This window comes from Schistocerca gregaria, unplaced genomic scaffold, assembly GCF_023897955.1.
Source record: "Schistocerca gregaria isolate iqSchGreg1 unplaced genomic scaffold, iqSchGreg1.2 ptg000743l, whole genome shotgun sequence".
Classification (NCBI taxonomy): Eukaryota; Metazoa; Arthropoda; class Insecta; order Orthoptera; family Acrididae; genus Schistocerca; species Schistocerca gregaria.
The window spans coordinates 35,641-61,845 of record NW_026062119.1 but is presented as its reverse complement, the minus strand read 5'-3'; the positions used below and the strand labels follow the sequence as shown (position 1 = coordinate 61,845).

General features: G+C 40.5%; 1 protein-coding gene across 4 annotated transcripts in view; it reads left to right on the top strand.

The window, feature by feature from the left end:
* Window positions 1-26,205, top strand: part of LOC126320747 (serine/arginine repetitive matrix protein 2) — a 171,818-nt gene that overhangs the window by 110,056 nt on the left and 35,557 nt on the right. For 3 of the 4 annotated variants that reach the window (XM_049994095.1, XM_049994092.1, XM_049994094.1), the window contains 2 exons: window positions 1,217-1,314; window positions 20,143-20,271. In XM_049994095.1, coding sequence (XP_049850052.1) covers window positions 1,217-1,314; window positions 20,143-20,271 — 227 coding nt within the window. The remainder of the gene's footprint in view (window positions 1-1,216; window positions 1,315-20,142; window positions 20,272-26,205) is intronic. The other variant, XM_049994093.1, reaches the window with a different exon arrangement.

The following is a 26,205-nucleotide window of genomic DNA, read 5'->3' as shown; positions in this document are numbered from 1 at the left end:
GGAGGTCCAATGTTCTGGTCTCTACATGGCTCTGACCTTAATCCATTAGAGTTTTGTTTGTGTGAATACTTACAGGAACAAGTTTATAGTGCTGAGCTAATGGGACAGGTCCAGCACAGTGCAGAGTTCATGCCACCTGTTCTTGGCCATGCTTCATGCAGTTAACAGCATTGCAGGAGCCTTATTTCTTAAATCACTCTCCATGAAAACTATTGGCGGCACTAGGTATTGCTAGATACACTTTTGCTTTGAATTGTGGTGAGGGATCACGTGCCAACAAAATGTGACATTTTTTCTTCAATGTGTATATCTCCCGTAGGTATTTCTTGTATTGTGTTTGTGATATTAATGCAGGCATTTTTTCATAATGCAAATATTTTAAGCAGTATTGTTGCACTTAGTTGATAAATATCAGTATTCACCACCCAGAGTCTACGACATGGATAGCGAAAGGAAATATAAGTGTTTCAGATATGAGAAAGAATAGAGACTTACCGGAAAGAAATTGAGACGACTAACTTGTAGATGATATTTGAATTAACCACTCTATTTTGAGAACCATGCAGTTTTTCATTATGATGTTGGATAGAATAGAAAGAAAATAAGGAAGGACTAATGTGTTAGAAGTCAGCTGAGACAGGCTGTTCAAACCCTCTCCCATGGGGCTGAAGTTCCTGCCACCTCATCCACAGGCAGGTAAAGGCTGTACAGGCTATCATCTATCAGGTAGTCCTATTGCACCACAATCTGCACATGGCCACCTCTGCCTGTAGGCACTGTCGACAGGGTAGTGCAACCATGTAGGTTATGGCCTGGTTTGCCTCATTGCTAGAATATCACCTTTCTGCACACCCTAGGCTACCAGACCTGCAGGTGGCCTGTGGCCGAGCTCTTGAGTCTGAACAACCTGACTTGAGGAATGAGCGAGGTATGTCAACAGAGCAACAAAGGTAATCTACTGGATGTAACTGAAATATAAGAGTGTGCATTATTTCATCATCAGTGTCAAAACTGGACGAATATGTGTACTTTTTGTAATTAATGGTGAAGATCTGTAAATGTGCTTCTTGGTCATAAGGTTGGTTGTTGCACCTTTTTGGGTGTAACTAGTAAGCATATGTGTATCAAGTATGTGGTGAATGTGTATTGTCGCAGTTACATTTTTTACTGTACTGTTTTATGGCATGAACCTAAGTGAAATTATTTTTTGTTACAGGTTCAAAAAAAGAGATACAGATCAAAATGGATGAAGACCAGCTGCAGATTTTAGATGACCTCCCAAGCTCTGCTGTAGAACTTCAAGTAAAAGACAAAGTATGCCTTAGATATGTTAGCTTTATTCGTCTGTGTACTTAGTCTTTCTTTTGAAAATGTTATACTCATTCTTAGTAAGGTATAACAAACTTGACTAAGTAGGTTTTGGCTTTTTCTACATGGAATATGACAAAGTTGTGTCAGTGTTTTTATCTCTCTCCCTCTCTCTCTCTCTCCCTCCCTCCCTCCCTCCCTCCTCCCCCCCTCTCCCCCTCCCCCCTCCCCCCTTTGTGTGTGTGTGTGTGTGTGTGTGTGTGTGTGTGTGTGTGTGTGTGTGTGAGAGAGAGAGAGAGAGAGAGAGAGAGATCGACTGACCAACCTTTACCTGCAAAAAAGCATTCTGCAAACTGGACATCATATTTTGAAGATGTGAATGCTTGGGAATATTGTTCACACAATGGGTCAGACATTGTTGTGACAGGATGAGGAACAGTGAATCATTTTGCAGATGTCAAGACTACAAAAAAATGTATACATTTCTTTGGTAATGTCTTTCCTAAGTAAGTGAATTACAAAACCCATGAAAATTTATTTCTGCATTGTTGTTGATTTCCCACTAACATATAATAGTCAGTTCTCGTTGTACTTCTCTTTCAATGTCTGTGTTATCGAAGGCTATCCAGAAAGTAAGACATTTTGGTCTATAGCAGTGGTGGACAGGGCTACGGTTGCAATCATTGTGCCAAAATATTCCTACACTCAACACACATCCAGCAGTGGTAGTGTGTGGTCTGTCTCTCTGCTACTTTGCTTTCTGTGATGTGTCAGAATGTGTCTGCAAAAGAAAATCCTGCCACTTGTGATGTGTGTTTTGTGATTAGGTTTTTGTTGGCAAGAAAACTGCAAACCAATTGAAATTTATCGCGACATTTGTGACATGTACGGAAAACGTATTGTGATTGAAAACCCAGTTAGGCAATGGTGCATTGATTTTAAAAATTTTCATACTAATGTTTACTATGAGGACCGCAGTGGTAGAAGTAGCCTTGTGAATTGGTGACGAAAATCAACAACAAAATTTCTGATAAACATTGTTTCATGATTATGGAACTTCTGCAACATTTCCTCAAATTTCATGGAGTTTGGTGCATGAGCGTGTGGCAGAACAGCTTGTTTCTCACAAATTTTGTGCTAAGTGGGTTCCCAAAATCCTAACGGAAGACCTCAAAAAAGAGAGAGTGGCTGCAGCACTGACCATCCTTGAAGATTATGATAAAAGTTGTAACAAAGTTATCAGTCTTATTGTAACTGGGGCAACAGTCGAGTGAAGTATGTCAGTTGTGGAACAAAAATGCAGTTGATGGGATGGGGACACACACATCCTCGCAAGAAACCAAGGAAGTATTTGCAAACACTGTCAGTAAGAAAGTGGAATACTACTAACGTGTGAAATTTCAGAAGATTTGAAGTTGGAAGTGTAGGTGGGGCAGTATGAAAGTTACAAATAATGAAGGAACAGATTCATAGTCGCATATTACGTGAATGAAAAGTGGGTAGCTATGGAGTAAGACAAAAGAAACTGTAATATTAGTGATGAGGCCAAATTAAAAAAAATACAAGGTAAGCCACAAAAGATAAAAGGAAGATGAAATTGAAAGTAAATAACTATGAAGGGTTTCATTGACACTACTAGTGTAGGTCCTCCCCTCAAGAACTTTTATGACTGTGCTTGGGGAGGTCCCATTTCATGCTATCACTGCAGTCTTTTTGTGGAATCTTATGCTTTCAAAGTTGAACTGGGAGTTTATTGCGTGTTTCAGCATTGTATTGTATCATACTGCTTTGCCAGGCTTTCATTCTATTTTACTATTTGTGCAGAAACTGCAAAGTACAATTATCATCATATTATATTATAGCACTGGTGATAAACGTCTTGAGCAAGTCTCGTTGATTAAATATTTAGAAGTCTTGTTAGAATGATATACAGGATGGTTTAATTATAACTTTCACCACTTGTGCCAGTCTGTACAGAAAACTGTTTACCGTCTGAGTACCCAACTTTATTGGAATTATCTTCAGATTGTGCATTGCATTATTTGTGTTGTTGATAGTGTAGTGCTGATAGTGTAGTGCTCGTCACTAGGCGCCGGCTCTAGGATGGTGTGTAGGGTTGAAACACTTGCATCAGTTTGCACTGCAGTTGCAGTCAGCCAGCATGGATCAGGACAATTTGGGTAGGGCTTTACTCACAAATCAAGTTGAACTACACCAATAGTGCTGCTGCTCTTCACAAGTATTGGTCCATCGTTCGTGAGGTCACTCCATAACACATTTGAAGGAAACCGAATCATTGGTCGATCATTCTAACCTGTGTGGCCACCGATATCACCAGATTTGGATCTGTATGTTTTCTGACTGTGTGGTTACCTTAAAGACAGGGTTTATCAACAGGATACTAACACATGGAGATTGAAGATGAACATAGTAATGGAGGTAGCTAACACTCGACCTGTGATATTTCGGGCAGCAGTAGAACAATCTCGAGTGTGGTTCCAGGCTGTCATGGGTGCTGATGGTCATCACATTGAGCAACATTTATAACGTGGAATTTAAATGTGGTGCACAGTTGACAAATGTTACCCTCTCATGTGGAAATAAAAATGTGTTTCGTTTGTGGTTATTCATTATTTTTCTTCTGACCGTCCTTACAGATGTTGTCCTACAATCACTCATTTTTTCATGTGTGCCCTCTCATGTAGTGAAACTTTCATTACAACCACCCTGTAAAGTGGGACCAACAGGACAAATCAGTGAAGGGTTGAGGGAGGAAGAGATGGTACTAATGGTAACTAGTTCCCAGTCAGTTCAGAAGTTATATGACTGCAGAAACAATATTTTAGGTACCCTATAAAACATACCTGTAGTATTCATTATTGACAAAAGGAAAGGCTGATGCAAACGAAGCTCCTTTTCACTTTTCTGTATATGTGGATGGAACAGTGTAGGGAATGTCTTATAATGGTATAGTATGCTATGCTGTGTGTTGCACAGTGGTATGTGAAAATATACAGGGTGTTTCAAAGTCTTTGCATCAAACATTTAGGGGAGATTAGATCATGAGATACAGCTTTTGATAGAGACAAAGAGCTAGCTTGCTTACACTTCCTGGTAATGCTAGGTGTCTTTTAGTATTTACTGGCCAATGGACGATGAGATTTCACCGAACTAGTAGGGTTTACTAACCAGGTGTGCTGCATACTACCTGCCCCAATAAAATGTCAGTGATTTTAACAAGAAGCCCATGAGACTTAGTATTTATAAGTGCAGAAAGATAGTTTAGAAGTGAATCAGGAACTTTAATTTTGCTCAGCCCATCCCCTTCCATGCTAGCCAGATGACTGTATTATAGGCAACACAACTGCATATGCACAAGGTAGGGTGCCCTGCCTTTCCACCTCTATAAGGTGCATAACCAATACATAAGGAATCCTAGTGTTGCCAGGAAGAGTCTGCCAATATTTTGCCCCTAACAGAAGTTCTTCCTCGTAACATGATCTATCACCTCCAGAGGTTTTAATACAAAGACTGTCAAACATGCTGCATGTGCAGGTAGTGTTCTTTCTCCTTAGTTACCACATCGAGATTGGTTCTGTCAATAATACAGGATGGCACCTGAAGAGAAACTATCAAAGCAAATTTGCAAGAGGATTGGATGCTGTCAAACACAATGTTCATGTTTCAATATGCCATTGCTGAGGACTAAAATCACACAACTGGTTTGATATAAAATGTCAGTGTAAGTTCCGAGAGATTCTACTATCACGAGCGAGTGAATAGTCCTATGAAAATTTCATACAAATATTTGTCAGGGCGCTTAAGAGTCTTTCAGGTGTATTTACATTTATCTGTATTATAATTTCAACAGCCCAGTTAATATTTTCAATCATTAAGCGTAGATTTTTTGCCTCTTATGGTCCTGTTGGCATTGCAGTTTCAAGATATTGTTTTTATGACTATCAGAATTATGAGATAAACACAGTTTCTTGGAAGCCTGTAAACACAGCTTATGAGTTGAATAGTTGCCTGTCTTTGCTCTCACCGTTAACTGTAATATTACTTAAATGATTTGCTTATATAAGGAAATGTAGGCAGTGTACACTTGCCAACGCAAGTGGGAAGCAAAGTTAGTGAATGAGGCTAAAGGGGATGTTAACCACCATGACATAGATTTCACATCTAGTGGTAAGTGCAAATATGCACCCACTAGATAGACTCTATAAAAGTGCAAACCTTACTCTTGTCAGGGTATCACATATGAATCCACCATTAATTCGGCATTTATTGTTGATTTGAATTCCTCAAACAACCTGAGTTAGCAGGAAGTTTCCAGATTATTTCTAGAGATACAGCACAGTTACAGGAAGCTACAGGCTCAATGATGGTCAAGGGTTGGGGAGAATTTTGTTCTCTTAAAATGGATTTAATGCCGATGGGTCAGCCCTTGCAACACTTTTTAATTGACTTGGGCTTAATACTGATGTGTGCTGTAATGACATTTTTGTGCCCAAAAACAGTAATGAAGAAAGTAGAAGATTGGTGTTGATGTACAATTTCCAGCCTATCAAAATGAATCTCTGGAGTGATTAAATTGATAGAATCTTGAATAGGGAATCAAATTTGCTAAAGGCTTTTAGCTCAAAAATAATTGAAATAACTGTTTTGTAACTACAGTGACTATGACTTTTCAAGAGATGTCTTTCTATTTGAGTTCTCTTTACAAGGAATGCATTTTTGCTGCAAAGAGATAAAGAAATCGGCCAGTGCAGTACACTTGGCAGTGGTGGAGCTCCTAACTGATACCATATTTGTTGGCTGTCCATTGCATCGACTGTGTCACTTTCCTTTGAAAGGGAACTGGATGCTAATTTGTTGTGGATGTTGTGAACATCTTGCAGGCTTACTCAAGCCAGTTTATCACTGGGCTATTAACAACTTGATGTGCAGGATGGTCATAATTAAACTTCTGTAGGACAATGAAACTTTGTGGAAATGTTTGTAAGGACATGTGGAAGAGAGGTACTGAATAAATCATTGAAATAAACATGTGTTAATTTCCATGAAAGAGGGGTAACATTTGTTAATTGCGTACCATGTTTACAGTCTAGGTTACAAATGTTGCTCAGTGTGACAACCATCTGCATCAACAACTGACTGGAACGGCTCTAAAAATACCGTTTCGAAATTGTTTGCAGTGCTTTTCAAATGGTGGAGCATGGAATTTTCAGTTATCATGACACAGCTTGTGCACTGCTTGAAGGTTGTGCATTGTGTTCAGTATTCTCAGCTATGGCAACAGTAAATTCTTGAACAATTTGTAGCGCAATTGCTCGCAGGAGCAATTCCCAAATCGCCAGTGAATTCCAACTTCCAAATTGAGTTCTTCAACCCCAGTGCAGGAAGAGGACCTCTCCATATTCATTTTATGTGCCAATACTTGCGAAGAACCGCACCACTATTGCTGTTGTTTTTTGAAAACAGCTTTTTGAGTAAAGCTCTGCTCACCGTGCCCAGAGTCATGTTGACTGTCTGCAATTGTAATACACACTGATGATTTTGTTTCAACCTGTACCCAATGGCAACTCATAACACTAACACTGCTAACAATGCAAATCCTGCAGCATACAGTCCACATTATCCGTATAAAGTTGGGTACCCATACAGTAAATAGTTTTCCATCTTCACTGACTCAGGTAGTGAAAATTTAATTACAACCACTGTGTATATTGGAACCAGTGAGATATTTACTCATTATTTAGTTGGCCTGCTGCAGCTTACACTACTGATGTGGCTCCATTTGTGTCAGCAGCTACAGACGTAAAATTGAAAGAACATTCTTGTTGCTCATTATCAGACAAGAAAGGAAGTGTTCCCACAATGAAACTTTCACTTGGCAGCAGAGTGTGTGCTGATATGAAACTTCTTGGCAGATTAAAACAGTGTGCCAGGCCAAGACTCAAACTTGGGATCTTTTCCAGTAGAGCACTTGCCCATGAAAGGAAAAGATCCTGAGTTCATGACTTGGTCTGGCAAACAGGTTTAATCTGCCAGGAAGTTTCATATCATCCACCACAGAGTGAAAATTTGATTTTGGAAACAACCCCCAGGCTGTGGCCAAGCCATGACTCTGCAATATCCTTTCTTTAAGGAATGCTAGTCCTGCAAGTTTTTCAGCAGAGCTTGCGTGAAGTTTGGAATTATGAGATGAGATATGGCAGAAGTAGAGCTATGGGGACAGATGTGAGTTGTGCTTCGGTAGCTGAATTGTTAGAGCTCTTGCCCATTAAAAGCAAAGGTACAAAATTCAGACCTATGTCTGGCACATAGTTTTAATCTGCCAGGAAGTTTCAAGAAAGTGTTCATTGGTGCACAGCTGAGCAAGTTGGCTGGCCGGGCTGTGCTGTGATGTTCGAACAACAGTATTGCAGGCAGTGACCTATTGTGGTCTTTGTGTGACCAATGATGACAATACTTAAAATCAGTTTCTGATGAACAAAAAACTACTTGATGCATCTGATGATTTTGACAGGTGGTGAGTATGGGGTTCGCGAAAGTGTGTGATCTCTGCTTGTTAATGCATTAGTGGTCAGAGCTTTTAGTGGATTTGAAATCTTGAATGATTTTTGGAATCACTACTCGGGAATGGTATGCCAACTTGACTGCCCAGGGCATATTAGAGTACAGTGTAATTCGTCTGCAGGTGCGTAGTGTGTAGCAAATCTGCAAACAATGCCATGTGTGTCAAAGCTTACATCACTAGCAGACTAGAACAATAACTGCAAGACATAAAATGGGATATCCTGGGTATCTGGGTGACAAGTCTACAAGGAGAAAAACCTGAGACCCTGCCATCAGGTCATGTCACCGTATGAAATAATGAGGATATGTCTTTACATGAAGTTGCTATCCTAGTCAACAGGAATATAAAAAATTCATTCACAAGATGGTATGCATTTCTCTTAGAGTGATATAGACTGAAAATTGAACAGCATATTTAGCATATAGATCCTCCAAGTTTATGCCCCAATCAGCAATTCTGATGAAGAAGAGGTAGAACAACTAAACAAAGATATCACTGAAGGCAAAGATTCTTAGAAGATGCAATTGAGTATCATCGTGGGAGATTTCAATGCAAAAATAAGACAAAATATAGATGGAGACCTATGGAATTCTGGCAACTATGCGTTAGGCTGTAGAACTGAAAGAGGTAAATGAATGGTAGAATATATTACAGCTGAAAAGTTCTGTTCTCTGAATACCTTCTTTAAGAAACCCATCCAATCTTAATAGACATGGAAGAGCTGTGGTCGTCAAACCAGGGAGTGATCAATGGTGATACAAAGCACACTTTCCTAAGAGTGGGTGATTTTTTGAAACAGAAAACATAATTTCAGCAAACTATATCTGAGAAACTTCATACAACAGAATATCTGAGAATGTGGCATTGAACTAAACAAACTTGCTGAGGAAATTACAGGAAGCATCCAAAGTACAGAAAAACAGATCCTGCTCCAGAAATCTAGTAACAGCCAACTTTCAGGTGTACCATGCCACTCATTGAAGACAGGAGACAATGGAAATGAGTCAAGCAGAATATACAGCTCTTAATAAGACTGCCCAGAAAGAAATATGAAAAGATCTAAGGAAATTTAATGATATTCTGATCATGTCCAAACAACTGAAAAAGTTGAAACATGAAACTTTTAAAGACCAGAATGTCTACACGAAGATCTACAATTGTGGAACTCGAGAACTAGAAGGAAGAGTGTCGCAGATAGACATAGTAATGTATGGAAAGTGCTGGCCGAGAATAACGAATTATTTAGGAATAAAGGAGGCAACTCACTGAAAGACAGAATCACTGCGTCATCGACAGGTATACAAACAAAAGGTACAGAGCTTTGCTTTGCTAGCTTTCAGAATGAAAGTCCTTTCTCAAGCTTGTAGCAGAAATTTTATTTTTTATTAAAATTTTATTTGTTATCATATCCTTTCCAGGGGCCTTTCTGTTTCTCATTTAAGTGCATTTTCAACTTCAGCTATAGATACTTCTTGCCCGTCATTCAGGGTTACGTGTTCTTCCTCATGCTGTCTGCCAATGGTCGCAGTCTTGGTAGAAATCTCTAACAGTTTAGTAATCTTATGTCTACCTGTGTTATTTAGGAATAAAGGAGATGGCTCACCGAAAGGCAGAAGTGCTACGTCGCCAACAGGTACACAAACAAAAGGTACAGAGCTTTGCTTTGCTAGCTTTCGGAATGAAATTCCACTCTCAAGCTTGTAGCAGAAACCCCCCCCCCCCCCCCCCCCCCTTACACACACACACACACACACACACACACACACACACACACACACACACACACACACACACGTCTCGCTACATGTGTGGCACAATGTTGGGAGACAAGCATGTGTGTGTGTCATGTTGTTCACCATGGTATTGGTGGCTGCAGCATTCTCGTTGATGTGCTGCTATGTCACAAGAGATTGTTCACAATTGCATAGACATCTCTGTCTAATTACCACAACAAAAGTGCAGATTGTGTGACATTGTATAGTATGGAAAGTAATTAACATAGTAAACTTGTCATACCTGTATATTGTTATAACGACTGTGCTTTTCACTGTGTCGTAAAATCTCTCTTACGAGGCAATGACATACAGAGATTATACAGGGCACTTGCTTCCATGCTGCTGCTACTAATTAGCTAAAATGCTCCTTTAGTGTCCATGGAAACACTGAAATCAGTTTATCAATGCAGCCACTGTCTATTAAAATAATTGAAAATATGTGACAATGAAGTTTGAGTTATTCCTTGGATGCTTGGTCACATAGCATAATGTGTTTAGACAGTTGCATTTAATAAGCAGAAGATTTGGTTTGAAATATTTTCTAACACATTTTTGAAATTTTCTTAATAACTGTGCCTTTATTTTAAGAAACCTATGATAACAGCACTGCTTTCATACACCTATATAGGTGAATCAGTAAGATAAATGTTTTAACAAAAAGTTTTGTGCAGTGAAGAGGCCAGTCCATTGTTCTTCAGTTTTCTACATTTTATTGAGCTATGTTTCTTCATTTTAACCTGTTTCAGTTGAGTAAGGAGATACTGGATCTTCAGCAGTAGGTTCTGTTTGCAAGTTTGCTCCTGACTATATTGAAGTTTGGCTGATAAGTGTCGTACTTTTGTCTGAAAATATGAGCTTTTTCATTCAACACAAACTCTTCTCATGTGAGTATTCCAGTATCGGAGTGAACTGTAGCTTTTAAAAAAAGAGGAACCCATCAAGTCATGCGCTCTTTGACACCTCACATCTTGGAAGATGTGAAGTAAACTTGTCATGATGTGAAGTAAAACCAGATAATCAATCTAGGTGACTTTTTCCATGCTTCAAACACACAACAAGGTGTTTATTGTGCCCATGTTGATCCTCATAGTCTGTTACGATCTAGCAGATGTGTTATTTTTGTGGAAGACTGGCTTCCATACCGAAGAGGTGACTATGGGTGATATGATTACACTCCTGTTGTTTTCCAGCACAAAAACTTATGTGACTTGTTGCACTTGTGGTTGTACAGTGATAAAAAATGAGCCAGCCAGCAATGCCCAGTATCATTCACACACTTTTATCTATTGCAGTTTATCTTGACAGTTCAAGTGTGTGTGGTAGACCACTAATATTTGCACTTGGAAAGGCTAGTGCCTCGATGATTTTGAAGGTACTGTGTCCAAGTGCCTAACTGGACTGCCTGTGATAAAATACCCTTCAGTTTTTTATGTTGCTCTTGTTTCCCCTCAACTCGCAGTGAGATGGTAAATATATGGGACAATATAATCACAAGGGAACTTGTGAACTATTTTATCCACCAGTGTAACAGGAAAGCTACGCGAGTGTCCCCTTCTCCCCCCCCCCCCCCCCCTTACACACACACACACACACACACACACACACACACACACACACACACAGTTATTTACTTTACTATTTCTCTTTGTGGTCAGTAGAAACATACAATGGCCTTACAAAGTTGTAATTCTGTACCATTCCCATATAAATGACTTATTTCAATTAACCACGTACATCCCATCCTTATAACTGGTGAGAGTGTTCTTACATTTTGAATCTATACAGTTGAAAGCAAGTTATAACAAACTGCATTCTGTAAGGTAAAGAAAATTGTCATTTTCCATGTGTTAAAGAAATGACTAAACAGTACACAGAACTAAATTTATAGCTAGCAGATACTGAAATATTGTATCTCAGTATTTATTTGTTTTGTGCATTGACTTTAAAATTTCTTTTTTCTTAGACGAATTAAGTTCTTACTTTGAGCTCATAATCTAATGCATAATTAAGATTAATTAGTATAATAGATAATGGAGGTAAATAGTGGATGAAACATTCCCATCATACACATCTTTGTTGTATTAATTACCTCCATTATGTTTACCTACATTATACTTTTCAGAGTAAGTATTAAAAACTTAGTTCCATCAGAGTAAGAATACCATCCATGGCATGGCACATCTGGCAATGTGCTTCTTACTTATGTTTACAACAGTTGGTGGTGCATCTGTATTCAGCTGTTGTTCATCACATTGATAACTGATTGTTGACAAACAGTGAAGATGACATCATTCAACAGGAACGACATTTATCAGACATTTCTTCTACAGTCAAGTGAGGTCAATGATATCCATTGTACTTTGAAAATTACCGTTGTATTCAAAATCTCATATAGAAGATACATTGGAAAACATTATTGCTCATTTAGTGTGAAAAATGTTCTCTCTCTCTCTCTCTCTCTCTCTCTCTCTCTCTCTCTCTCTCTCTCTCTCTCTCTCTCTTTTGAAGTCGCATTGCAATGGTGCATGCAGTGTAATTTAGCGATTAGCACCACTGAATGGCTTGTTTCGAATTGCTAGTTAAAACCTGACCACCAGCAATTATTTGTTATTTAGTATTATTACTTCTCGAAGGTCCTTGTAATTTCTTATGTTTATGATGTTTGTGTGTTCTGAAATATTCAGTGTTTGTATAAATAGTAGCGCTCTCCACCCACGAGTTCAGTTCTGTTCTGGGTCTACATTGGTGTTTGTAATAAACATGCTTTCATTGATAAGTGTTGTATTTCAATGATGAATGTGCTTTCGAATTTGGACTTGGGACTTGATTATGATGTGACATTATTTGGCGGAGATAGTGGTTGCTTTAAAACAGCTACAGCACCATTGCTCTAATCAGGTAACACAAAAGCTGTAGCTTACAAGGACAGGAACTGGAATACAAGCTGTAAATGGTTGCCTAGGTTCAAATATTCAGGATACCAATGGGTTCCAAAACAAGAAGTCAGCTACACATCCCCCCCCCCCCCCTCCACCCCCCATTGGGCTTGTGGCTCTTTCATGAGTACATGCGTGACGCACACGGGGCCCCCAGGCTGCATTTCCTTCACACTGCCCCTCCCTCCATCCCTATCCTTGCTCCTTTCCCACTGCTCCTGCCTTCCGTTTTGTTGGTGTTCTGATTTTTGTCGGCCTGGCTATTCACCTGGTTCCCTGTATTGCTTGCAATTTTGTACCTCCCACCTGTTCTCTTTCATCCTTTGTGGTGTTTAGGTCTGCACTTTGGTTTGACCTCCACTTTGAAATTTTCTGTTTTTAGTGTGAGCCATTTGGGGAAGAACTCCTTCCCTAGCATCTATGGAGTGGATTCCTCTACCCCCTTCCTGCCCCTCTTCCTTCCCTGCCGTAGCCCCTCTCCACCCTGCTAATTCACCAGCATGTGTAACCAGTCTCTGTGGTTGGACTGTCACGTACCTACCTGGCTGAGCCCCCTGCCAACACAGAGGTCACACTACTGATACCTGAGCTGTTCCCTCCCCATGTATGCCAAGGAGTGGTTACTTATCTTCTTTGAGCATTGAAACTCCCTGCAATAGCGGCCGTGCCAGGTGGCCTTTGATGTGGCTGGGTGGTGCCCATGGGGAAAGCCCCTGATCAGAGTGGGTGGTATCAGGGTGGATGCTTGGCACATGAAGTATATCAAGCTGCAAAAATCTGGACGTTCTCAAATAGTGAATGCTGCATCGCATGATGCAGCAGCCCCCCCTTTCCCTGGCTACACCATGGGAGGAGGCCCAGGCTCACCATCTTAGGGTGAAACACTTTCCCCACTACTTCGTCTGTACTAGGATGAACAGGGACACATTCACCACCATAAAGCCATCGTTCTTGTTTTTTGGAGAATATCAACGACAAGTTCGGTGAAGTAGAGTCTCTCAGTAAGATGTGGTCCCCTCCCTGTTGATCAAAGCTGCTTCTGCCACTTAATCTGCAGCTCTTCATGCTTGTGATCATCTTGGCAATGTTCCAGTGTCTATTAGTCCTCAACAATCTCTCAATATTGTCCAGGGAGTGATTTTTCATTGGGATTTCATCCTGCAAACTTATGAGGAACTCGTGGCTCATCTGGAGCGGCACGGTGTTCGATGTGTGCAGAAAGGTTGCAAAGACAACTACACCGATACCGACGTCTCTGTTCTGGCTTTTGAGGGGGATATCCTCCCAGAGGAGGTAAAGGTTATGTGCGACAGATGAGATGAGAAGCTGTACATCCCACCATCCATAAAGTACTTCCGATGCTTGTGTTTTGGGCATATGACTTCCCGCTGTATGGTGGACCCTTTGTGTGGTGACCGTGGACACCCACTCCACGAAGGAAGCTCCTGTGTTCTGCCACCTGTGTGTGTGTCAGTTGTCAAGACCGCCACTTCCCTCACTCACCAGATTGCCCAGCTTATAAGAGAGAAAGGAAGATCCAGAAGTATAAGTCCGTAGATTGCCTGTCATATGCTGACGCTCGCCAAAAATATGAGACACTCCACCCAATGTCAGTTTCTTCAACTTTTCCCTCTGTTTCATCCTTTTCCCCTCCTTCCTTACCCCATCCCTGTCCCCACTCTCCTCTGCCCCTCCCCTGCACTTCCCACAACCTCCCCTCTAGGAGCCACGCCCTCTCCCCGGGCAACGAAGTGTGCCCCTTTTGCATCATCTGCCTGTGATTTGCCCCCCCCCCCCCTCCTTTAGGACCCCTCTCCCCAGCATCTCTCAGGCCACAACTCAGCCACGAGATGCACCACTTGTGCACCCCAAGGTTGCCGACTCTCTTTGGGTTCCAGATCTTGCAGACGTCTGTACTCCTTCTGCGCCCTGCCCTCCCCCACCTCTGAAAGAGAAGAAATGACACCCCCCCCGCCCCATGCCCCCGGAGATGCCATCTCCCCCTTCGCAACCTTAGTCTGACATCTTATTTATGTATGTCACCCCATCCTAATCGGTGAAGATCACTGAGCAAATGAAATGACCACCTTTCAACTCCTTTATGCCACATGATCCAGCGGAATTGCAATGGATACTGTCGTCACCTACTGGAAATATGTCATCTTGTTTCCTCCTGTTCTGCATTCTGTCTTTCTCTTCAAGAAACACATTCCATGATGACCACTCTCTAATGTTCCGTGTTTTATCAGAACCATGCCAGCTCTTGGGTAGCATCTGGAGGGGTCTGCACTTGCATCATCTGCCTGTGACTTGCCCCCCCCCCCCCCCCCCCTTAGGACCCCTCTCCCCAGCGTCTCTCAGGCCACAACTCAGCCACGAGATGCACCACTTGTGCACCCCAAGGTTGCAAGTTCACATTAATGTCATTAGTGAATGGATCATCCTTCGTACCAACCTGGAAGCAATAGTAGTTAGAGTGCAAACGGCTCCTGCACTCACTGTTTGCAGTGTCTACCTCTCTCCAGGTAGGCCACTTCATTATGTTGAACTGTGTGCCTTAATACAGCAACTCCCGCTCCCCATTTCTCCTCCTCAGGGACTTCAGTGTCCACCACTCGCTGTGGAGGAGTACCACTTCAATGGGTAGGGGTCTCCTAATTGACCATCTTATTATTATGCATTTTTGTTGTTGACCCACAGTTCATCCCAATGCAGAACTTTATTTAGGTGACCAGCTCCTTGATGTGGTAGCACAGACCCATTTCTTGGACCTTATTTTTGATAAAAAGCTGATGTGGCTGCCTCATATTTGCCACCTTAAGACTACATGCATGGTGCTCTAGTCTTGTCCAGACTAGATTATGGTTGTCAGGTTTATGGTTCAGCAGTTCCCTCCACTTTGAAACTCCTTGACCCTGTGCTTCATTGTGGGGTGTTTCTGGCTATTGGTGCTTTTCATACTAGTCTCGTTGACAGTCTCCTCACAGAAGTGGGAAGCCCTCCCCTCGAAAAACGATGTAGCAAACTCCTGGTTCCTTTCGGAATCACCATTTGCCAATTCCCTGACCATTCTGTGTACCCTGCCCTCTTTGCAAACAAGGGATGTCTCCCTCCTGATAACTGCCCTCCACTCACTGGAATCCATTCCTTGTATTTCCTCCCACACACTCTCTTGGATGGTGCCTAGGCCACGGATTAGCACCGAACTATTCCAGGGTCCTGAGGTCTCTGTTGCCCATATGGTTTTCCAGTGTCTTGTACATTCCATCCTTGCAGAGTTCCAGGTTGCTACCATCTTCTACACTGATGGTTCTAAGACGATAGAAAATGCAGGGTATACTTTCGCATCTCGTACTGGCATAGAACACCATTTATTGCTGGGATCATTTAGTGTGTTCACAGCAGAGTTCCTAGCCATTCACAGAACCCTCCATTTTGTTTCTCAGACCTCCCTCCATGTACAGACTCAATGAGCAGCCTGCAGGCTATCAACCAATACTACTCTCATCACCCATTAGTCTCTGTTATCCATGACCTTCTCCCTGCCCTTGGCCGTGCTGTCTGCTCATTTGTCTTTCTCAGGGTCCCAAGTCATGTGGGCATCCCAGGGCATGAACTGGCTGACCGTTTGGCTAGAGAAGCAGATACTTACCCCCATTCTGTTTCATGATTCCAGCTGCAGATCTATGTAACATCTCTCGTTGCCCAAAAGTGGCGCGACGTCTGGTGTGCTACTGCTCTCAGTAATAAACTGTGGACAATTTAAAGTAGTCTGCTACGGTTTGGCACTCTTCCTTCCACTCCTCTCGGAATGAGTCCACTGTCTTATGCCGTCATACCAGGCTCACTTTTTGTTTCATCTTGTGTAATGAACCACCGCCACAATGTGGTTATGGAGCCAGTCTGACAGTATCCCATATATCGGTGGAATGTCCCCTTCTTTCGGCCCTTCATGCTAAGTACAGTCTTCCAGGTTAAGTTTTGTATTAGCAAACGATTCGTGGGTGGTTGAACTGGTCCTCAGTTTCCTCCAGGAATGTGGTTTTTATTTTCAGATATAAGGTTTTGTTTTACACCTGGAGTAGGGAAGAGTGTTTGTGATTGGGACTTCTCTTCAGGTTTTCTCGGCCTCGGACACATGACCACACTCCCCCTTGCAAAGACCATTCTTTGATTCCTGTGTTTTCCTAGTTTTTAGATTTGGGCTACCATTTTATAACTTCTACTGTGTGTGTCTAAGCTTTTAGTTCACCCCCCTCTCTTCCGTGTGTAACTTGGGATCGCGAGACTGATTACTTCGTCATTTAGTCCCATAACTCCCCTCAATCAATCAATCACCTACACATCAGGCATCCATCAGTGTTTTCCCGAGATGCTAGTCCAGAGACTAATCGGCTGAAAGATATTTGACCAAGTCACCTAATACAATAGGTTGGATGACATATTGTGTTTGGCAAATTTGTACTTTTATTTGGCTGGTACAGCTCATCAGTGATTCGCGAACAACAAAGAGAAACTTGATAGCTGAGACAAAATCCAGGACAAACTGAAGAAAACATTTGTTGAAAGTCAGCAACAAGTCCTCTTACTGGAAGAACAATTGAAGAACAAGGCTCAGTGTAATTGGGAAATGACAGTCCTACATACAGAATGTTTTTGCCTTATGCCTAATTGTGAATCAAAAAATGATGAAAATTGACAAAATGTCACACTTGCTGAAAGGAGTCACAGAAAACATGTATGTAGCTCCTCTGGTAAAGGAAATCACAGCAATTGAGAAATTCATCAAGTAGTGCAACCATGTCAAGGAAATGCAACAGAAAAAGTCAGACAAAAGAAGTATTATCTACTACCAAATGTTCTCTCTATGGCAGTTGTGGAAGACTGTGGTAATGGAGTTCATCCTGATTCCAAGAAAATAAGAGTAGTCGAAGATTTTCTAACTCCTTAGCACATTTGTGATGTGAGAAGTTTACTCGGACTGTGCTCATACTACTAGCGATTGATAGAGGCCTTCTGCACCAAGGCACGCCACTTGCAGGAAATACTGCAGGGAGATACCAAATTTTCAGGGAACGAGCTGCGAGGGAAATATATTCTTGTCATTAAGGAAACACTAACATCATCATCATTATTCTTGTTGTTAAGGAGACACTAACATCATTTTTAGTCTTAGAATTGTATGATCAGAGTATTGAGACAGAACTTCACACTGACGTTAACAGTTGTGATCTAGGTGCAGTCCTAGTTTAAATTCAGGACGGTGCTGAAATACTGATAGTTCATGCTTCCAGAATACTCCCCTAGACCCCAATGAACTACTCTGCAGTTGAGAATGTGTGTCTTGCAGTTGTTTGGGCCATCAACATGTTGTGGCCACTTTATTTGGCAAACCATTCCCAGTTATGAGTGCCCTCCATTCCTGTGCTGGCTGCCTAGCCTGAAGGCTCTGTTGGGTCTATTGATTAGATGAGCAATGAGGCATCAGGAATATATTGTCACAGTGTTATTTAAAAGCAGACACAAACAAAAGGAAGTCGACTGTCTTGCAAGGTTGGTGGGTGAATCGGCAGTCTGTATGAAATCTCTATCGTTGCTGCACTCCCTATTAGATCATCACTCCTGATTATCAGGCTGTATGGTGGGTAACAGTCAGGTTGGTATCACAGCACTGTCCTGGGCTTCTCCAGACACATCTTCGTTGGTACACAGTTTGAAGCGAGACTCATCACTGAAAACAGTTCTACTTCAGTCAGTTAGATTCCTGACTGAATCTGCCTGACACCACTGTAAACAGCCTTGTTGGTGTTGATTACTCCAACCAGCTTGTTTGAGCCCAACCACATATCCTTCCTTAATATATGTGTATATAGTTTGCCTGCATGAGGCATAGTCACTGTCCCACTGAGTACACAAAATGAAATTTGCAAAGACATTCTGCTCTGGTGTCAACATGTCTGTCATTTACTCTCCTTGCCAGCTGCACGGTGAACACATTCATCTGTTGCCCACCAAATTTCACAGTTTTGCATTTTTCATTGATACCTGTATGAATATGAATTTGTGACCAATTTACATAACTCCTTCGTGGTGAATCTTTCTTTCTTCCTTCTCTCTCTCTCTCTCTCTCTCTCTCTCTCTCTCTCTCTCTCCATCACTGGCCAGGTCTCTACTGATTCTTTAGACTCCATGTGAGCCATACCAGTGATGGAAGCATGTGCCATAATTACCTCCAGGCCATTTTGTACCAGTTTCGTCTGCAATGGTTCCATTCCACCGGTTTGGAATCGACCTCTTGGGGAGATTCCCAAAGTAGACCAATTGGAATCTATGAATAATAGTGTGCACTGAATACCCCACCTGTTTTGCTATCACCAAAGCTGTGCCGACTGCCAAAACTCCAGAAATTGGAAAGTTCCTTGTAGAAAACACCATTTTGAAGAATGGAGCACCCTGTGTGATCATATCAGATTGTGAAAAAGTTTTCCATTCGGACTAGTATCAGAGATAATTTCATGTTACGTCATCACCCACAGGATAACTGCCCACCACCTACAGCAAATTACCTCACAATATACTGTAATAAGACATTGGCAGATATGCTGTCAATGTATTTTGATGTTGAACAGAGATATTGGGGTACAAAACCATCCATTGTGTCATTTGTATACAAAACAGAGGTACAAGACCTTATGGGCTTCATACTGATCATTCTGCTCCATAGTTTTGTGCAAAAAGAACAATGGTACACTGTTCCTGTTTCAACCCAACAATACTCTAGAAGACTGTGTGCAATACCTCATCACCAGAATGGAAGAAGCAAGGCAGCTGGTTTGCATATGGAGCCTGGACACCCTGGAGAAAGACTGAGGGTACTGTAACACCAAAACTGAACAGTGAGATACCGCCGTGAATCTTGGTATGGATGTTTACACCTATGTGGAAAGTGCAAGTATCAGGAAAATTATTTAAGTGGTACTTTGTATTGTAGCCTTTGTTGCTCATCAGATGACACATACAAAGATTATGACCTTTCATCAAGAAGACTAAAGCAGAGAGGTGTTGTTCATGTCCTCTGAAGAAGCCCTCAAGATGTGCAGATCGATGATGGGGGCTTCTCGTTCAAGGAAACTGACCGCTGTCCAGAGTTCCATTCTGTTCTGGCTGTACATTGGTGTTTATAATAAACAAGCTCTTAGTGTTTAGTGTCATATGCCATTGACAACCCTACACTAGGAATTGGACTTTAATGTTGTTACTCTTCAACATTAGTGTAGAGAGGTATTCTGCTTGTCCATAAGAAGCTTTTACTGTGGAGAGTATCTTTCTTGGAAATTATTGAAAAAAGTGAATGGAACGAGAAATAAAAGAAAGTGTAATTTCATCAGAATACTGTTACACGAATATTAACAAGAGAAATCTGTCAGTCAAATCAATTTCATGCCATAATTTATTTTTAGTGAATCGAGAAGGTTATAGTGGTGCTAATGCTAGTCTTTGGGTATGTCTTTTGTTACTTATTTCAATTTCCTTCTTTCAGTTCCTGAAGAAATTGAACCGCCAGGAACGAGTAGTTGAAGAAGTCAAATTGTCTCTGAAACCATATTATACCAGTAAAAAAATCAACAAGGAAGAATATAAAGAAATATTACGGCGATCAGTGCCAAAGGTGAGTTTTATAGTATCCACTTGTCAACTCAAATATGAGCAACTTGAGGGAACACAGTGGTAAGTGCTGTTGTAATTTATTTTGAGTTATAGGACAATTGGTGCTACCTATGAGCAGCAGAATGAAATACACCAGGAATAAGTTCTAATTTCACTCGACAGATATCGGGGTGATACTTCATGGTGAACGCCAGTAGCTGCCTGTCAGTCACATAATGGCAAGTGACAGGTAAAATGGCTGGCACTAAGAGGGACCCATGTACATTTTCTGAGTTTGTAACTGCTTTTGATGCATTACAAGAAAACTAAGATGATGATAGTGATCCAGATATCTCTGATCAGGATCCTGAGTACATTCCCAATGATGTAGATGACTCAAAGATATGTAAAATCACAAATCTATTGTACTCAGTATGATTCACGAACATAATGGTAAGTGCATGTACATACCATTATGTTCCTAAATGCAGGGAATATGAGGTTAACAACAATTATGATGATAATGATAGTGGATTTCGAACTGGCCTTAATATTGAGCAGTCTGTCACTGTCTCAGATTAAGGGGCAGAACAGATGAGGGGTCTTCTCGGAAAAGGTTCAGATGCACCTCATCGGCAAGACATGTAATGATTCTGGTGCAAAGTTAGTTTCAGGAAATGTGAAAGACAAAAACCCTGCTCTTACTCTTTGATTACAATACGATGGACCCAGACTCATTGTCCCACTATTACATTCTCCTGTTCATCATGGATTTTTCGTGTCACTAAAACCATCATGTTTGGACAATTGGCACATCTGTGACTATTGATGAAGTGCTTTCAAGCAACAAGCTGTACAGTTAAGTATTCTGGTAACTCTGTGTAAGTGTTCTCATATGATTATATATTATTGTTTTGTTGTCAACATATGTGATTTGGGTAACATAATGGAATCTCCACTACGTTAATGTCTTTATTTTTGTATATATCATATGTTATAGTCAATTCTTTTTATGTCTGTGTGTGCTAAAAGCTATCCAGTACAAAATGAATATATGAATAAAATTATTCAGATTTGTGAATCAGTTGCCAACTTTAATCCTCTGTATCTCGAAACTTACATTTTGTCACTCAGCATTGTTTTTCCCTGACCAACGCATATGTTTCAAGAAGTTTGTAGGTTATACATGTTAATTTCTTGTATAAATTGTCCATTGCTTTATACTCTCTATATGCTGCCATGTCATTCAGTTGAGTAATTCACCATTTTACATGACTGGAATGGTCGTTGTTGTGGTCTTCAGTCCAAAGCCTGGTTGATTCAGCTCTCCACGCTACTCTATCCTGTGCAAGACTCTTCATCTCCAAGTAACTACTGGAACCTAAATCCTTCTTAATCTGCTTACTGTATTCATCTCTTGGTCTTCTTCTACAATTTTTACACTTCCTGCTTCCCTCCAGAACTAAATTGGTGATGCCTCAGAATGTGTCCTACCAACCAATCCCTTCTTGTAATCAAGTTGTGCCACAAACTTGTCTTCTCCCCAATCCTATTCAATACCTCCTCATTCGTTATGTGATCTACCCATCTAATCGCTAGCATTCTTCTATAGCACCACAATGCAATAGCTTCTGTTCTCTTTTGTCTTCACTATTTATCATCCATGTTTCAGTTCCATACACGACTACACTCCATACAAATATTTTCACAAAAGACTTCCTAACACTTAAGTCTATACTCACTGTTAACAAATTTCTCTTCTTTAGAAATGTTTTCGTTGCCATAGCCAGTCTACATTTTATATCCTCTCTACTTTGACGATCATGAGTTATTTTGCTGCCCAAATAGCAAAACTCATTTGCTGCTTTAATTGTCTCATTTCTTAATCTGATCCCTCAGCATCACTTGATTTAATTTGAATACATTCCATTATCCTTGTTTTGCTTTTGTCGATGTTCATCTTATATCTTCCTTTCAAGACAGTGTCCATTCCATTCAACTGCTCTTCCAAGTCCTTTGCTGTGGCTGACAGAATTACAAAGTTGTCGACAAACCTCAAAGTTTTTTTTCTTCTCCCTGGATTTTAATTCGTACTCAAATTTCTTCGTTGGTTTCCTTTCCTGCTTGCTCTCTCAACCACTGCTTCCCTTTCGTGCCCCTCGACTCTTATAACTGCCATCTTGTTTCTGTACAAATTGTAAATAGCCTTTCGCTCCCTGTATCTTACCCCTACCAGGTAACATTGTCAAAAGCTTTCTATCATCTTTAGTGATTGTCAATCTGAGAACCAAGAAGTTCTCAAGAACAAATGCTTAACACTGAAATACTGTGACCAAGAACAACGCTTCCTATTTTCCTTTATGGGTTGTTTCATGTTTATAGCAATTGAGACAAGAATGAGAATAGTTGGCAACTGTGTGTAAAAGTTGTAGGTTTTCCTACCACTGTTCCTCACCATGTAAGCTTGAGCCACAGCTCTCACTTCTAGTATACAATAGACAATTTCATTGAAAAATGTATTTAAAAAATAATACCACGTTTTGTATATTTCAGATATGTATGAACACAATCTCCATAGTTTCATTATGAATGGTTCTGTTAATTTTCAAAAATGTCCATGAAAATCACAAAATAATTAAATATTTTGATATGTTCTGACGCAATGCTGAAATTGTTCAATTTTCAGTGTAATTCTAATAGTAAAGTTGTTAAAAACTTCAGTTATGCAAGCAGTAGTAGCCATTGGTAATTACTGTGTTGATGAATTGTGAACACTGGTTGAGTCCCAACCCTAACCCAATTATGCAAGCAGTAGTAGCCATTGGTAATTACTATATTGATGAATTGTGAACACTGGTTGAGTCCCAACCCTAACCCAAGGCTTAACAACTCACTGATTTTGAATGTGGGCACTCACGCCTGATCATGCTCTTGCTTGCGTGCAGAGCAGTCGCACAATGAGGGAAACACTTGCGGATAATACGGTTGCAGCAACATATTGATGCACTGAGTCTGAAATAGAGGAAGGTCTGTTTTTGCAGTGGTGCCATACAATAGCAGCAATGGCAACTTGGCAGTGTGTAACACCAACAGTGTCCTTGTTCTCCAATCTGCAGCAGGAGGAATTGTATCCTTTTACACAACAAGTGGGTTCTCAAAACATTTAGTGTACTTTCAAACGTTGTGATTTCAGACAGTTTTGTCGTTATTTTGATTATAACTTTCATATATATTGTTGGATTAAATTGATTGTTATGGAAGTGGTAGGGTCTATGTGTAATGAATAAAATATCCCAGAACTAGAAAGAGTATGTATAGGTATATTTATCTGAGACAGTTAAATAGTGTGTCCGAAGTCACCCCATGGATTGGGGTGATTTCGGACACTTGTGGTTTTTAAATCTGTGTCCGAAGTTACAGTACGTAGAGGGCGAATGCGTACAGTTACAGCCTCTTTTTTTTTAAATTCTACATGCTTTTTATTTGATTTTGGTGACATTTTACACATTTTAAGGTAGCCCTTTGTTACGAATAAGTAATATGGAATGATATAATGAATTTTATATATTACAGATAAGTTTTTATTTTGCAAGAATTTAAATAAATTTTTTTATAGTTCTTAACAGAAATATTATAAACAGACAGAAACAAACGAAGTAATTTAACTAAAAGGTCAAAATAATTTTTCTCACTCAATATTCTAAATTAAGTTGCAAACACTTTAAATAAATTATTGTCTTCGAGTCTAAAGCACATCTTCTCGAAAAATGAACATTCCTCTCTTCTCAACTGGTGTGGGATGTATTCTCGAAATTTGCAATGTTCATCGGGGACATTAGGAAACACAAATATGTTTTTACTGTTCTCGTGTGGGTGCAAGAATTTCACACTTTTCAGAGCACCAACATTTGTGGCCACTCCAACGTACTGCCTTGTTTGCTCCTTGTTTCCACATTTATATTTGTACTCTGCAACAAGAAAAGCCTCTTCTTTCAGCAGTAAAATTTCATTGTGTGATCTGTTGTTTTCACTTTCACTACTGCTAGAAACTTGTTTTCAGCACTGTTTTTGTTTCCTTGAAAATCTAGGCCAGTGATTGATTTTCCAGGTTGAACGTCTAGTTTGCAGAGACGGTGGGAGTTACCAAGCTTATTTGGAGGATAATGAATTTCTTTGAGCATTTCTTCAAAACTGGAAGACCATGTGTCTGCTTTGCTTTGCTGGCTCTCCTCATTATCAGGCGATTTTTGTAAGGCATGATCTGGATCAAAAGGGATTAAGCCTGTGGCACAAAATCCACCCTTTATGTTTTCCTTGGAGTTTGCTGAAATCTTAGTCAGTGTTTGCTTCAGAAGAGATAGGAAGGCATCTTTGGAAATGGTCCCACGAGTGTGTTTCTTCCAATCAGTTAATACAGCTCACACGCTGCTTTAATTAGTCTGAAGAAGCTTACATCGGGCGGTTGGAGGAGGTGCGTGCTGTTGGAGGGAAGGAGAATGAATGAATTATTGTTCTGCTCACACTCTTCAATAACACGTAAAGACATGTGACTGGATAAGTTGTCTCCAATCATGACTGTTGGCCCATTTTGCCTCTTCAAATAGGGCAAAGCGATTGTAAAGAACCAGTCTTCAAATACTGGCAGGTCAAACCACCCACTTTTGTTTCTATTGAAGCAAGTTCCTTGTGGTCTACGTTCTTGCTACCTGTCACACAAATGCTCTGATTTGTAAAGGACGTACGGAGGAAGCAGTTTACCATCAGCACTAGCTGCCGTCATTATTGAGACACTAGATTTTGATGAGTCCATCACTTTTTCAGCATGCTTACTCGCTCATTTTGTAATTATCTGCTGCTTGCCTGGATCATCTGACATGTTGGTTTCATCATAGTTGATCATGTTGGTAGGTGTGAGATTTTCCAGCCTTGCCTTGATATTGGAGATAAACATCTTAATAGTCTCTTTGTCCACTTCTGTACGAGCTCATTTAATATTTTCGCTTAAGCAAACAGAAAGATCTTCTGAATGTCTTCTCCTGGCAAATTATTACAAAATTTCTTCTCTTTTCGGCCAGATTTATCAAGGTACCCTTTAACTAAATATGTAATATCCAATATAGTGAAGGGAAATCTCCAATGTGCAGTCCTGAAGATACCTTGCTTCAACATTTCTTCTTCTTCCTTATTTAGCACTGGCTGTCCTCCCATTTTTTTCAAACGCGTTTCTGCAATTTATTTTGTAGGGTTGATTTAGGTATACCATACAAATCACACGCTTTTCTGTACAATAATTTCCCACTCTGAATATCATGAACACCTTTATCTAAAAGTTCCAGGTCATAATTAAACCATACTGTAGCACCTCTGCTGCTCTTATACGTTGTTGGTATTGTCCAAAATCAGCCCACACAGTACACAGTTTTACGAAATCTGTTGTTATTTTATAACCTTCCACGAGAAACTCGACAAACTTGTACAGAAATTGTCTTAATGCAGTTACAGGGTGTTTCAAAAATGACTGGTATATTTGAAACGGCAATAAAAACTAAACGAGCAGCGATAGAAATACACCGTTTGTTGCAATATGCTTGGGACAACAGTACATTTTCAGGCGGTCAAACTTTCGAAATTACAGTAGTTACAATTTTCAACAACAGATGGGACTGCAAGTGATGTGAAAGATATAGAAGACAATGCAGTCTGTGGGTGCGCCATTCTGCACGTCGTCTTTCTGCTGTAAGCGTGTGCTGTTCACAACGTGCAAGTGTGCTGTGGACAACATGGTTTATTCCTTAGAACAGATGATTTTTCTGGTGCTGGAATTCCACCGCCTAGAACACAGTGTTGTTGCAACAAGACGAAGTTTTCAACGGAGGTTTAATGTAACCAAAGGACCGAAAAGCGATACAATAAAGGATCTGTTTGAAAAATTTCAACGGACTGGGAACGTGACGGA